This window comes from Olea europaea, unplaced genomic scaffold (assembly GCF_002742605.1).
Source record: "Olea europaea var. sylvestris unplaced genomic scaffold, O_europaea_v1 scaffold69, whole genome shotgun sequence".
Taxonomy (NCBI): Eukaryota; Viridiplantae; Streptophyta; class Magnoliopsida; order Lamiales; family Oleaceae; genus Olea; species Olea europaea.
Window position 1 is genome coordinate 792,414 of NW_019265290.1, and position 13,715 is coordinate 806,128.

The following is a 13,715-nucleotide window of genomic DNA, read 5'->3' on the forward strand; positions in this document are numbered from 1 at the left end:
TTTACTCATTAGTATAAATAGGAGAATATTTTTCATTGTAAGGACTTTTGCTTGAATAATATTATAGAGAGAGAATTTGTTCTTTTAATTTCTTGTTCTTCTTGAACAATCTTGGAACTTATCAAGATTCAATTTCTTGTGGCATTCTAAACAATTGGATTGTGGGTTCTTTTAATTGTAATCAAGGGGTTTTAGGTTCTTCGCTAATCTAGGGTTTCTTAATTCAATTCTTGGGGTTTAAGATCCAAAATCGGGTTAGTATTGGCGTTCTTGGGTTCCGCATCAATCTCGTTGTGAGTTTCGTAGTTTCCATTGCTATAGGGTTCGCATCACATTAAAAAGGGGAAGAATGATGAATTGTACACCAAGTTTTGCAATTAGATGATTATTCAAATATTCTAGCACACTAAGAAAGAAAAAACATAAGCACACAATAATATGTATTTACAATATGGAAACTTTTTTCATCTAATCGAGGATTTTCATGTATCCATTACATATAATTTTGGCTACCAAACTACTAGTAAATCTCGTTCCTAAATGGTCTTATCAATCTAAGCAATACTCTTTAAATGGTACCTGGATGCTCCCCGTTTTCAATATTTTCCATTCCATTATGATTTTTTGATTATATTCTCTAAGATTCATATAATTCTTACTAGCTTTACGATTTTTTTTTTAATTTTTTTTTGTAAAAAAAATACTTTCTTCCTTATGGGGAAAGGTGGGGTATGAAGAAGTGCGAATGAAAATAAGTAGGCAAGCACTCAACAATTTCTAAAACCTCGTGATTGTTATGTCAATTTTCCCATAAAGTAGCGTAGTTTGATCTTACACAATATAATGAAAGAAATTCATATATCAAGTATTCAAGATATAGTTATTGTGATGGTTTAATGCAATTGCATATGATGTATTGCACTATATCTAGGAATGTCAGCTTCATGTAATTTTAATAGCAATTTCATCGAACTGTATATAATTATTTCAATATTTAATTAAAAAATCTCACAACTATGGTTACAAAATCAGCAGTGGACGTGTTACATGCTATATTAAAAATTACGGATTGCAAAAAACACATGTATAATTTATTGTCCATATGAAAACAAACCCACTTGTACTTAATATTGACTTTGAATTCATTAAAAAGGTATTGAATATGAGTGACGGGAGTTCTAAAAAGTGATTCTTTTTATTTGTTAATGCACATTAGTCATTACTATCTAGTTAATTTGAAGTTATTGTACAATGATATCAAAATATGAAAAATCACAAGGAAGAAATATAATTTATAAACTATATCATTTTTAATATTATCGTAATATTATTTTATATTTTTGTCATTATTGAATCCATAGCCAAAAACTCAAAGTTCAATATTAATTAAATTGTGCCTGCACTAAAACAATATTTCTGGCTCCGCCCCTGCGCACAATAACAAATACAACATCACAAAACTCACAATGATGTTTTTCATGATCATTAAAATCCACTTTCAATTATAAGCAAAATCATGAAATTTACCCACTAAATCATTAATCTTCCAAAAGATAATTGCAAGAATTAATTAAGCAAAAGTGTACTAACCAAAATATCCTAACGCATGGCTTCAAAAATAGGCTTCCTGAACAAAATATGAATCTTCATAACACTATTTTTGTGGGTGTGGGTAGAATACAATCTGCATTCAAATTAATATTTGACACCAGCAAAAAGAAAAGGAAAAAAAAAAAAAAGAACACACACACAATCAAAATAAAATAAAGAAAGAAGAAATTAAATTTCTTCTCATTTATAGATATTTGTTAGATAACATCTATTTTAAATCACATTGTTATGTCCAGTGCTACTTTGTTATCTCAATCAGTTTTCTATCTTTAGAGTAAATCGAATCGTCAATTTCATCGAGATTATGTTGTTTTAATTCTTTTGCTTCGATAATAATTTCTATTTGAATTTGCTTGTGTTTGTTAAAGAAATACATTAAAAAGGGGAAGAATAATGAATTGTACATCAAGTTTTGCAATTAGATGATTATCCAAATATTCTAGCACGCTAAGAAAGAAAAAACATACGCACACAATAATATGTATTTACAATATGCAAACATTTTTCATCTAATCGAGGATTTTCATGTATCCATTACATATAATTTTGGCTACCAAACTACCAGTAAATCTCGTTCTTAAGTAAATGGTCTTATCAATCTAAGCAATACTCTTTAAATGATGCCTGGATCCCCGTTTTCAATATTTTCCATTCCATCATGATTTTTTGATTATATTCTCTAAGATTCATATAATTCTTACTAGCTTTACAAAGTTGTTATTTTTTTTTTTTTTTAAAGGTGGGGTATGAAGAAGTACAAAAGAAAATGAGTAGGTAACCACTCACAATTTCTAAAATCTTGTGATTTGTTAGGTCAATTTTCTCATAAAGTATCAAAGTTTGATCTTACACAATATAATGAAAGAAATTCATGTATCTAAAAGTATTCAAGATATAGTCATGTAATTTTAATAGCAATTTCATCGAACTGTATATAATAATTTTAGTATTTAATTAAAAAATCTCATAACTATGGTTACAAAATCAGCAGTGGACGTGTTACATGCTATAGTAAAAATTACGGATTGCAAAAAACACATTTATAATTTATTGTCTATATGAAAAGCAACCCACTTGTACTTAATATTGACTTTGAATTCATTAAAATGGTATTGAATAGGCGAATAATACTATTCACCAACCACTCTCATATTAAATTATTGAAATTAATTAGTAATAATCCTTGTTTGGATCATTGACCTTTTACATTTTTATCATTTTTTAGGCACTATTATCCCCAAAACATCTATTTTTAGGCGAGTTTAATCTATATGAAAATTTTCTTCTAAATCATCGACTAGTATGCTAGTGATCTCGACGCAACATGATTGAATCACATCTGTCCCTTAACCTTGAAGTAGTTAGCGCACGAATCATATCTGATCTCTAAAGGTAATTTTGGTAAAGCTTATATTATAATTTATATTAGTTAAATGTATTTTTTATTGATAAATTTTATAGGATTCGCGATTTATTATTCACTTATGGTACACATATTACTACTAAATATGTAAAGAAACAAAATTTGTGGATACAAGTACAAAAGGAGTATAGGTTAAGGACTACTAATGAAATTTTGCTTTTTAATTACTCAATATTTATTTATTTTGAATTCAAAGGTGGGGGCTGGCAGCTCAGAGTTTAGAAAGAGAGTGAAGAAGCCAGGAGGATTCATGGAAATTTACAGTATAAATAAAGAAAAGGGGTAATTAGGTGGGGAATTTACGTAGTATATTAATGTTGAAGAACGACGACCATCTTCAACGTTGAAATTTTTTCCCCTTTTCATAGATTTTGAGAGAAAAAATCATGTCTGAGATTGTAAACGAAACTTGGAAGAAGTATTTGGTAGCACTGCAGGTTCATCCTTTGAGAACCAAGGTATGTGAAATAATATACATTAATGATTTTTTTTTTTTTTTTGGCATTGTTGAATCGTGTTTTTGAATGATCTTGGTTTTGATTTAATGTTTTTTGTTAGGCAATCACGGCTGGAGTCTTGATTGGGACTAGTGATTTAGTTGCTCAGAAGATTTCTGGGGTGAAAAAGCTTCAATTGAGAAGAATACTTCTTTTGATGGTATCTTAACTTAATATTTCTTTGGGTGATTCCTAGATATGATTTGTTCTTGAATCAATTAATATGATCACTCACTGATATACTAGGGCTTCGACCAATTGGTTTTTCGTTGTTCGACTAAGAGAGGGGACAAATTTATTTATTTATTTAAATTATCTTTAATTTTCTACATGATTATTATTGAAATTTAGAAGGGTAAATTAAATTGTTATGCAGCTATATGGCTTTGCATATTCTGGACCATTTGGCCACTTTTTGCACAAATTGATGGATCTCATATTCAAAGGAAAGAAGGGCAACAAAACTGTTGCTAAAAAGGTAAGCTGCAAAATAATTTCTTTACTGTGTATCCTGATATGTTAGATTAATTTTTTTATCTGTAGGTTCTGTTGGAACAATTGACTTCCTCTCCTTGGAACAACTTCTTGTTCATGATGTACTATGGATTGGTAGTTGAAGGTATTTACCCTCCTGTTCATAAATTTATCGAGCTCCTAGAAAATTAGATGCTATAATCAGAATTCAAACATTTGTGGATATCACAAATGATATATATTATGATTTTGTTCCTATGTGATATCACTAACTAGAGCGAAGATCGGAAACTTGTGTTATCTTCTAAATTTGAATGAGCATATCAGAAACCTAGAATAGTTACACCGGTTGAATTTTTGTTTATTCAATGACTTTGTTGGAAACTCGGAAGTCTAATTTTTTATAGAGGCAATAATAACTCGAGAGCAAAATTTAATTTCTTGGACTGATTTACATAATATGCCTAGTGTTACTAGATTTTATCCCTGTTTGGTTTTGCTAAAAATTATGTTTTTAGTAGATTTTGATAAAAATTACTGAAATGTATGGTTGAAATGTTAATAAAAATTGTGGATCCAATAAATTGTATGAGTTCGGGGTAAAATGAGTTTTGAAAAATGGAGGCCAATCAAGGGCTTTATATATTCTGTAAAACACAGTATGTGTATCAACCATTATTACATACATCCCCTGGAGATGATTCAAGTACATGGAAAGTACATGAATTCACTACCTATATGTATTTAATAAATAGAATTCATTTGTTGAACCAATACTAAGTAATTCAATTGACAATAACTCAAATGCATATATCAAGGTTTATTCTTCCAACAGATCTTTGATTGGCATATCTTTTCCTTGGTCCAAGGAAACTGAATGAAGACATTGGGGTGCTATATAATTTTGTGACTTCAAAATACAATTTTGTCCTTACTGCATGAATAAGAATTTTAGGATCATGTTATAGAAAGAGGAGAAAATAAATGATTTTTATTAGTATCTAGGCATTTTGTCATGATGAATATCAGAGTGATTTTGAGTTTTAAGAGATCAAGGGGCGCTTTGGCTTAGTATATGGCAAAGGTTGAAGCAAAAAATAAGGAATTTGAGACAGAGAAAAGAATCAAGAGAATTATGGTTCACAAATGTGGATAGCAATATCTCCTCATACATAACCTAAGCAAATACAAATACCCCCATCCTTCCAAGTTGAGACGAAGAAAAGAATCAAGAGCATTAGCCTGTAAACCTCGCATCATCTGCAATCAAAACTCAAAGCCTTGACCTTTTGCAACTTAACTTCTTAAATTTTACATTCTGGCACGATATAAGTCCATAATTAAGTCACCATCACCTTGTTGTGCTAAACATACTCTGTTGTTTGTTTCTCTAAATGAAGCTTCTCAAGAAAGGTGGTTTTGAGCCTCTTTTGAAGCTTATTTCTCTTGACTCCCTTACATTCTGCAATACACTCTGTACATGAAATTTACAAAATCATTCTCATTTCTTGTATTCGCTCATTAACTATTGTTTTCATCTGCCCAAATTGATTCCTATGTGGAACTGTATTTCAAAATAAAGAAAATCAGGAAAATGGATCATAATTGAGCTTGCAGGAATCGAACTGTTACTTATTTTTCTTTCCTCGGATCTCCCTTGTATGAGTAGATCCTTTACTTAATGAGGAATGCACATTGAGTTGGATATGCACTACTGTGAAAGTTAATCAATTAAATGCATATCTGGTGGAGTGGATTGGGCAGTGTTAAGCTAAACTCTTGTTCATTAAATTATTGAGTGTTGTCGAATACTGTGGACCGATCATGCACTAAGTCAGATTTATATTTCCATGTAATCCACTGTGTTGGTCATTAATCACAGGTTAAATGTGTCTTTTCAGGACGACCATGGGGTCTAGTCCGAAATAAAATCAGGAATGACTACCCCTCGGTACAGTTGACTGCATGGAAGGTATAGGAGTATAACTACATGGTCCATCTTCTCACAATAACATTGTGAAATAGTGAATGGTGCCAAAATTTGCTGTTCTAATGTCATACCATAATGCTATTGATTTGCAGTTTTGGCCAATAGTCGGATGGATCAACTACCAGTATATGCCGTTGCAGTTTCGTGTTTTGTTCCACAGCTTTATGGCCTCGTGCTGGTAAGCAATCTTTATTCCTCTCAGCTTTGCTTACTTGTCTCCTCTTTTCTTTGCATGAATCACATATTCCAGTTGTTAGGGATGCATAGGAATCTCAACCGAGTATGAATTTTATGAGGAAATTGTCTGGGAAGTGCCTATTTGAAAAGAGAGTGAAATAGGCCTGTTTCTCATTATAGTACAAACATGCTTCTTTTCTGTCAGAACCCCAACATACTGGAGGTATGCTACTTTATGGTGGTGGGAATCTGCTACACTTGCTTAACAATATGTAAATCAAGAAAACGAGCTTGGGATAAATCATGATCATGGACTTCAATACTGCTAATCGTTCAAAGTGACATTGATATAGTCCTCATAATATGCGTTTCTTTTCCACTCCAGATGTTAATGAATTCACAATAACAATATTAACCGATTGCACCCTAAGATTCTCATCTCCAGTGTCCTATTCTAAGCTTGGTGTGCCATGCTTCATGGTGATATTGTGGTTCTTTATTATTTGATCTCTCGCCCTCTTTCTCCTGGGCGATTTAAGTGTGGATGTTTCTTCAATCTTTATGTTGTTGGCTTTTGCCAAAATTAGACTAGAATTCTGAACTTACAAGGCAATAATCGTATTTGTGGGTACTCCTATTATTTTCTTTATGTGTTCATTTCCGTTTGACTAGTTTCAAATATCTAGTAGATTACACGATTGTTTAGTGTTTACTTTCCACGCATACCGTACAACCAAATACTAACTTTTTCGTGTTGGACATGCGACTACAGGGCCATCTTTCTCAATCTGAAAGCTAGATCGGTCGCTGCCAAAAAGGCTTAAAATTCTTAAATTTTGGTGCGATCCTCTGGTCTCGAGCTGGTCTTACCATAGTAGCAGATTGCTTAGTCTCAAGCGTATGTTTTTGGAGTGCAAGTAGCATTTTATTATATCATACAGCAACTAGAACTTTGGAGTCAACCTGGGAGGATGTGGTTATAAAAGTTTCCTCTTTCCCTTGTAAAAGTTATTTTTGTTTTTCTCGTGTTGCTAAAGAACTTTTCTCATTTTTTGAGAAAAAACGATTGTGGATCTATTTGGTATGGCTATTGTGTCTAGAACTTTTATTATTAAAATTTTTACAAGAGTTGTTACAAAAAACGCTTATGGCAATTTTATTGTCTGACAAAAGTTGGTCTGGATGTTATTTGGTTTGGGTCGATTTTGATTTCAACCCGAAACAAAAACCAAATAATTCGATTTGGATGAATTTCAGTCCAAATCAATCCATTCCAACTCTTAAACCGTACTAAATCATTGGACTTTTAGTCCAAATTGAATTTTTCTGAAAAAATTGTCAGAGTTTTGGGCCAATTTAGATTACAAGAACTAAAATAACTAAATAATTTTATATATACAATAACTATTGACTGACTAATAAAATCGGGTTAATAAAGAGGGATTAACAGAAAATTTAAGAATTTTGCTGCTTCTTTTTTTAATGTATCATATAGCCTGATTTTCTAATTAGGAAAAATGCTAGATATAACATAATGAGGGTATAAAAAGAAATTTTCAGTATTATTATTTACTGACAATATCATAGATTGGAGGGAATTAAGATATTGTTATACGGTTGGGGCTTATCTTTTATATTCCTATTTTTCTTTAAGAAAAACAAATAAACATGTAAATGGGTTGAGTTAGTTCAATTAACCAGGGACTTGGGATTTCAGACTATAATAGAACTGACCTATCATGATTTTATTTAAAAGAAAATCAAATCAAACAAATTACCCTTGTCAAAATGACCCGAACCAAATCGAGTTCATTCGTTTTGATTTGTTTGTTTTTAATTTTTTTTTTTTTTTTTTTTTTTTGGCCAGGACTAGTCAAAAGAAAAAGCAAAAAGTATTGTGAACATTAAATGGATTGTTTGCCAGTATAACTATAAAGGATTTGTTTATTTGTATCCCGGTGTACCAACACCTCACAAGAGGGGGGGGGCACGATGAATAAAAAAATTGTGGGCCTTCCTCTTGTGAGGAGGGTTTGTACACCAAGGTGTCGGTGTGCATATAGACAAACCCAACTAGAAAATATTTTTATTAATTAACCATAGATAATGCATAATTATTTGACTAAATAGTATTTTTTTTCTTATATTATATCTATAAAATCAAATATTTTAATTAAGTTTCTATGCCACAATTTTTTAAGCATAAATCCTATTGGTTAAATTTTATTTCATAATTATTTGTATTGTATTAATCATAATATATATATATATGAAATACCATTGATCCTTATCTCGCATTAAATTTTATTTCTGAAAAATGCATTATTGTGCAATAAAGATTGAAAAATAAAATAAAAATAACAATTAAGAAAAAAGATGTCATGTTAACCACAAAGGATTTTTAGCTTATATACAAATTGATATTTTGGGAAATATGATGTTTTTGTTATCTCACTATCAATCATTCTTGGTGTATAATTTTTTTGTACAACAATGTTGACAATATGTTATGTGACACATTCTTTTTGGACAATTTAAAAAATAATTTATCTTTTCAATCAACACTTTTTTGATACATCATTGTTGACAATGTTATCAAAAATTAGTGTGCCAATGACATTATCCAAATAGATTATTAAGCATAATTAATGCAGATTTTAGCTTCCGTCTCCTAATTGAAACCATCTTTCGTCAACGTTGAGTGACTGAAGCAGTCGATGCAACAATCTATCGATGATCGAGGCATGGAACTGCATGTGCCTTATGTGAAAGAATTTTCATAGGCATGTCTGCATGAACACCTCAACTACACTTATGATCATCGTCAACAACCCCTAATACCTTTCTCATGTTTCTGAGGTTACGGTTAGAGATCATCTTCCTTGGAAATCCGCTCATACTGCCATCAATGGCGTACTCCATCCGGCAATAACAGATGAATTTTAGTTACTTAAATAGGAAATTTTGAACATAGGGTCAGTTGAATAGAGCTTGTAAAATGAAGTGCATAAACGACTACAAGGGTTTGACGAGGATTGAATTAGGGGTGGCGCGTGGGTCGGTTCGGTTCAGTTCTGAAGAGAATCGAACCGAACCAAAATTTTCGGGTATTTAGTAAATGGAACCGTCGGGTCCAAATATAATTATGGAACCGTTCGGGTTCGGTTCCATTCGATTCTGTATTATAATTAGATTTTTTAACATTTATAATAACATTGTATAAATACAACTAATGACATATTCAATGGTTATGAAATGTCAGAGACTCATAAACTACCTTGTTCAAATGATCGCTACGGTCAAAATTTTGGTTGGTGGAGGTCACAGCGTCAGTCGACGATTGTATAAGTTTTGGAATGTCGACAAGGCTGCGAGAGTCGAGACAGCGTTATGCACTTTAGTGTATGTATTTGGAGTTATTTAGTAGGTTGAATCTTGTTGGGTTAAGAAATGAGACAATAAAAGGGCTAATTGGGCCAAAAATTAAAAAATTGAAAATGAAACAAATTATTGGGTCAAAAGTTTGGATTTAGAAATTGTTAATTTGTTTAGAAAAAATTAAAATTAAAATAATTTGATTTATTCAATATAAAAAAAATTAGAAAAATTCGGTTCTTTTTTGGTTCTTGGTCTAGAACTGAGAACCGAACCGTACCCGTCGGATCTCAATTCAGATACCCGTTCGGGTATTTAATTTGACAAGAACCGTCGAATTCGGTTCGGTTCGGGTTCGGTTCGATCGGTTCCGTTCAGGAAATTTGCCCAGCCTTAGATTGAATACTCACCAACCTTTTAAAATTTGGGGATGGTTTATCTCATTCTTGTTGCTTGTTTGTGTTGTAACATAGAAGACTTAAACTTTAAAAATTAAAGTCATATTTTAAAATTACAGCTTTTAATTTTAATTTCTATTTTAATCCATAATTATAACTAATAATTTTAGAGTAATATACATTCTAATGGGCCTAATTTTACAAGAATGTTGGGGTTAAATTTCTTCCATAAAAGGGATGAAATTTTCGTTGTTGGATATAATATGAAAATCACAAGTTGAGAAACGACTAGAAAACAAAATACTCTCTATATTTCTATAGTTTTAATAACTAGATAAAGTTTCATTCATTTATCTACCTATGATCGTATCCATAGAAGGAGAACTAGCTGTGAGCCACATAGATTTTATCTTGGAGTTGTGTAATGTCGAAAGTACCTGAACGCAAGAGAGGCAACACAACTTTGGAAAAGCATCTTTGATGAAACTCAATAAAACTTGCTTTTTTAAATCCACTCTCACGTTTATGTTATATTGAATTATATGTTTGTGTTTAATTATATTATTTATATTTGTTATGTTAAACAATAATCTACACATTTACACATAAATCATTCATTTTTCCAACAGTTTGAGACACTCGGTAACACACTGCTGCATATTTAGAAAAAGAGGAAGTGTGGATGGAAGAACAACCGTTTGACTTTGGCACATGAGATGACGGGTTTGACTAGTTAACATAATAAAAATGTATCCGACTTCAAATCCTAAATGATGGTTCAACTCTATCACTAACCTCGAGGACCAAAACTTTAATCAATCAAATGACATAGTAAGGAACTTCAAAAACACGGATATATTCTTGTCTACGGTATTATATTGCTGTGCAGTGTCGTGCAAATTTTTGAGTGAATTCTTTTTTGTATGAGGCTGAGTTTTGATGAATGTCTCTCTCGTGTTTACTTGACTTTCCTCTACAAGCCAATCTCTCTATTTATTTGTTGGGTATTCTTAATATATCACCATTTGACATTTTATGATGTTGGATCTGTACTTAAGATTTTCCCCTCGCTTGATAATTCAATGTTTTGAGAATATAGAAAGTGATGTTGTAGTAGTTGTGAACCTGAGGTTGATTTTCTACGATCAATGTGAAATCAATGTTAAAAATCCATCAGTGGTGTGTTTAAAGTGTACTTAATGAATATCGAACTTTTTCCTTTGTTTCTCATATAATTTTTCTATACCTATCTTATTTTTACATGATATCATGGAAACATCACAAGAAGCATATAGTAAAGCAAAGATCAGAATATATTGAAGCAACGGAATTATAATGTGTTTTTACTTCTAGCCATTCATATTGTAGATATCAAAAAAATTTAACGGTAGGGACTCAAGTTACCAGTATCGGAAAATTATGCCTCTGATACAATAGTTTTCGTTTTAATATAACCTTAATTTATATAGTTTTGCAACTAGCATACAAAATTAATTTAACTCAACTAGAAGAACAATTATGGTCAACTTACGTGCAATGGACATGCAATTTACTAGTTTTTATAGAAATGATACTTGGATTAATTAAGAAAGACGTAGTAGGATTAAATAAGAGACGTTGTATTCTCCATTATGTAACACGCAGCAATGACTTGTGTAGTTGTATTGTCATAGAAATTTCGGCACTCAATCAACTGTTATATTATACTGAAGTTTTATGGATCTGAGATGAAGCCAAATACTAAACTATATGAAAACTCTCTACTTGTAAATATATTTTTAGTATTTGATTTTCCATTTTTACAAATTTCTTTTATTTAAGGATTATTGTCTTGAATTTATAATTCAAAATTTGAATATTACTAATTTCATATGCCTTTCCTTAGAATAATTCTGCCTTTATCATATTTGCTCTGAGTTGTAAGAGAAATTTCATCCATATTTTCATTCTTCTTTCTGAAATTTGGGACAAAATCTTTATGTATCTCGTGTCATGAGGGAAAGAGTCAAAAATAACATCCTCCACTCAACTGTCAAATTACAAAAAGTTGCAAAATTAAGAATGTCACAGCACATAATGTTATATACAATTGAATTCACAAATATATAGAGTTAACACATATAGGGTCTTTTCGGTAATGATTATGAAAATTGATTTTTTTTTTAATCGTTGGAGAGAAAAGTGAATCTTAACTGTGAGTGAAAAAGTCAAAAATGACGATTGAAATAGTGAAATAACGATAAAAAAAAATGATTTTTTGAAGTAAAAAATTGCTACCAAACAACCTTTGTCTAGTGTGTTCAATGTCACAATTTTTATACATTTGACACAATTTTGAGAGACAAGAAAGAGGTCAATGAAAATTGTAATAATTGGAACCACAATTCCACTTCGTTCATCTTCATATATGGTCATATGGAGAGAGAATAGCTGTCTTGTGGAATACTAAGGTCAAACATGGTGATAATTTTTTTTATTTTATATATATATATATATATATATATATAATATCAATTTTATTTTTAAAAAATGCATGAACCATGACCTGATTTATAAACGTGGATGTCCTCAATTGAGATTTTAATAAAATTTGGGCATTTTTAATAGCTTCGTAGATTTATGGGGATTCTATTAATAAAAGGAATTAAAAAGAAGCGAAGTTTAATACACATTTAAAATTCTTTAAATTTACCATTTTTAATGAGACTCACGAATTCTATGCAAACCTGTTCAGACTAACAAAGTTATTAGAATTCATAATTTTTTTAAAATCTATTAAAACTTCATCGAAATCTATCTCAAATTTTGAAATTTTTGCAAATGTAATCTGAGTAATGCTACATATAAATAATTATTTACAACTTTATTTACAAACTGATGATATGCCATTATATATTAAGAACTTGTTTGGTATAGTTTAAAAGTCAATTAAAATCAATTTTTTGATCTTTATTTCACTATTTCAGCCACCATTTTTTAATTCGTCTTTCACAAGTAAGTCCCACTTTATCTCTAACGATCAAAAAATCAATTATCAAAATGTTTACCAAACAACACTAACATTTAGATAAATTCTTATTGCACATCACTATTTATAGATTGATGAAGTAGCAAAAAGGAAGTTGAGAAATTTTATTTTTGTAGTTGATTTGTGAAATTTTGACTTAATTATATCATGTTGCATCGTTTGTTCATCGATAAATTGTGAGTACATCTAGCACAATCATACTGACTTCATTCTCTGCTTCATTTTTGTTTTTTCTCTTCCTCTCTCTTTCACGAGTTAATTGTTTCAATTTTCACTAAATTTAGATCTATGTTTTTGATTAATCACTAAAATTTAAAATGTTGAGTTTTGATCATAGAACTTAGATCTATGTTTTCGATTGTTCACTGAAATATTAAATGTTGTGTTTTAACTATTGAACTTTGAAAAATATTGTACGTTACTCACTGTAAACTTGAAACTTTTCAAAATTCAATATTTATGCCAGTAACTAATATACAATATTTTTCAAAATTCAATGATCAAAATTCAAAATTTTAAATTTAAGCAAACAATCGAAGACAGAGATCTAAGTTCAATGATCAACATTCGATATTTTAAATTTCAATGATCAATCAAATATAAGAATCTTAATTCAATAACAATTGGAACAATTAATTCCTCTTCCACACCAATCTACAAATAATTACGTACTAAGTAGTATTACTCACCTAATATGAGGTAATTATTGATTTTTTCCCATTAAGAAATCGGGCATAGAGTT

General features: G+C 30.5%; 1 protein-coding gene across 1 annotated transcript; it reads left to right on the forward strand.

The window, feature by feature from the left end:
• The first annotated feature begins 3,230 nt into the window (after positions 1 to 3,230).
• On the forward strand, positions 3,231 to 7,291 carry LOC111390561 (peroxisomal membrane protein PMP22). Its single transcript, XM_023015620.1, has 7 exons — positions 3,231 to 3,492; positions 3,593 to 3,691; positions 3,908 to 4,009; positions 4,075 to 4,150; positions 5,907 to 5,977; positions 6,088 to 6,173; positions 6,945 to 7,291. Exons 1-7 carry the CDS (start codon positions 3,421 to 3,423, stop codon positions 6,994 to 6,996), a joined length of 558 nt encoding a protein of 185 aa, XP_022871388.1. The 5' UTR covers positions 3,231 to 3,420; the 3' UTR covers positions 6,997 to 7,291.
• Positions 7,292 to 13,715: the final 6,424 nt, after the last annotated feature.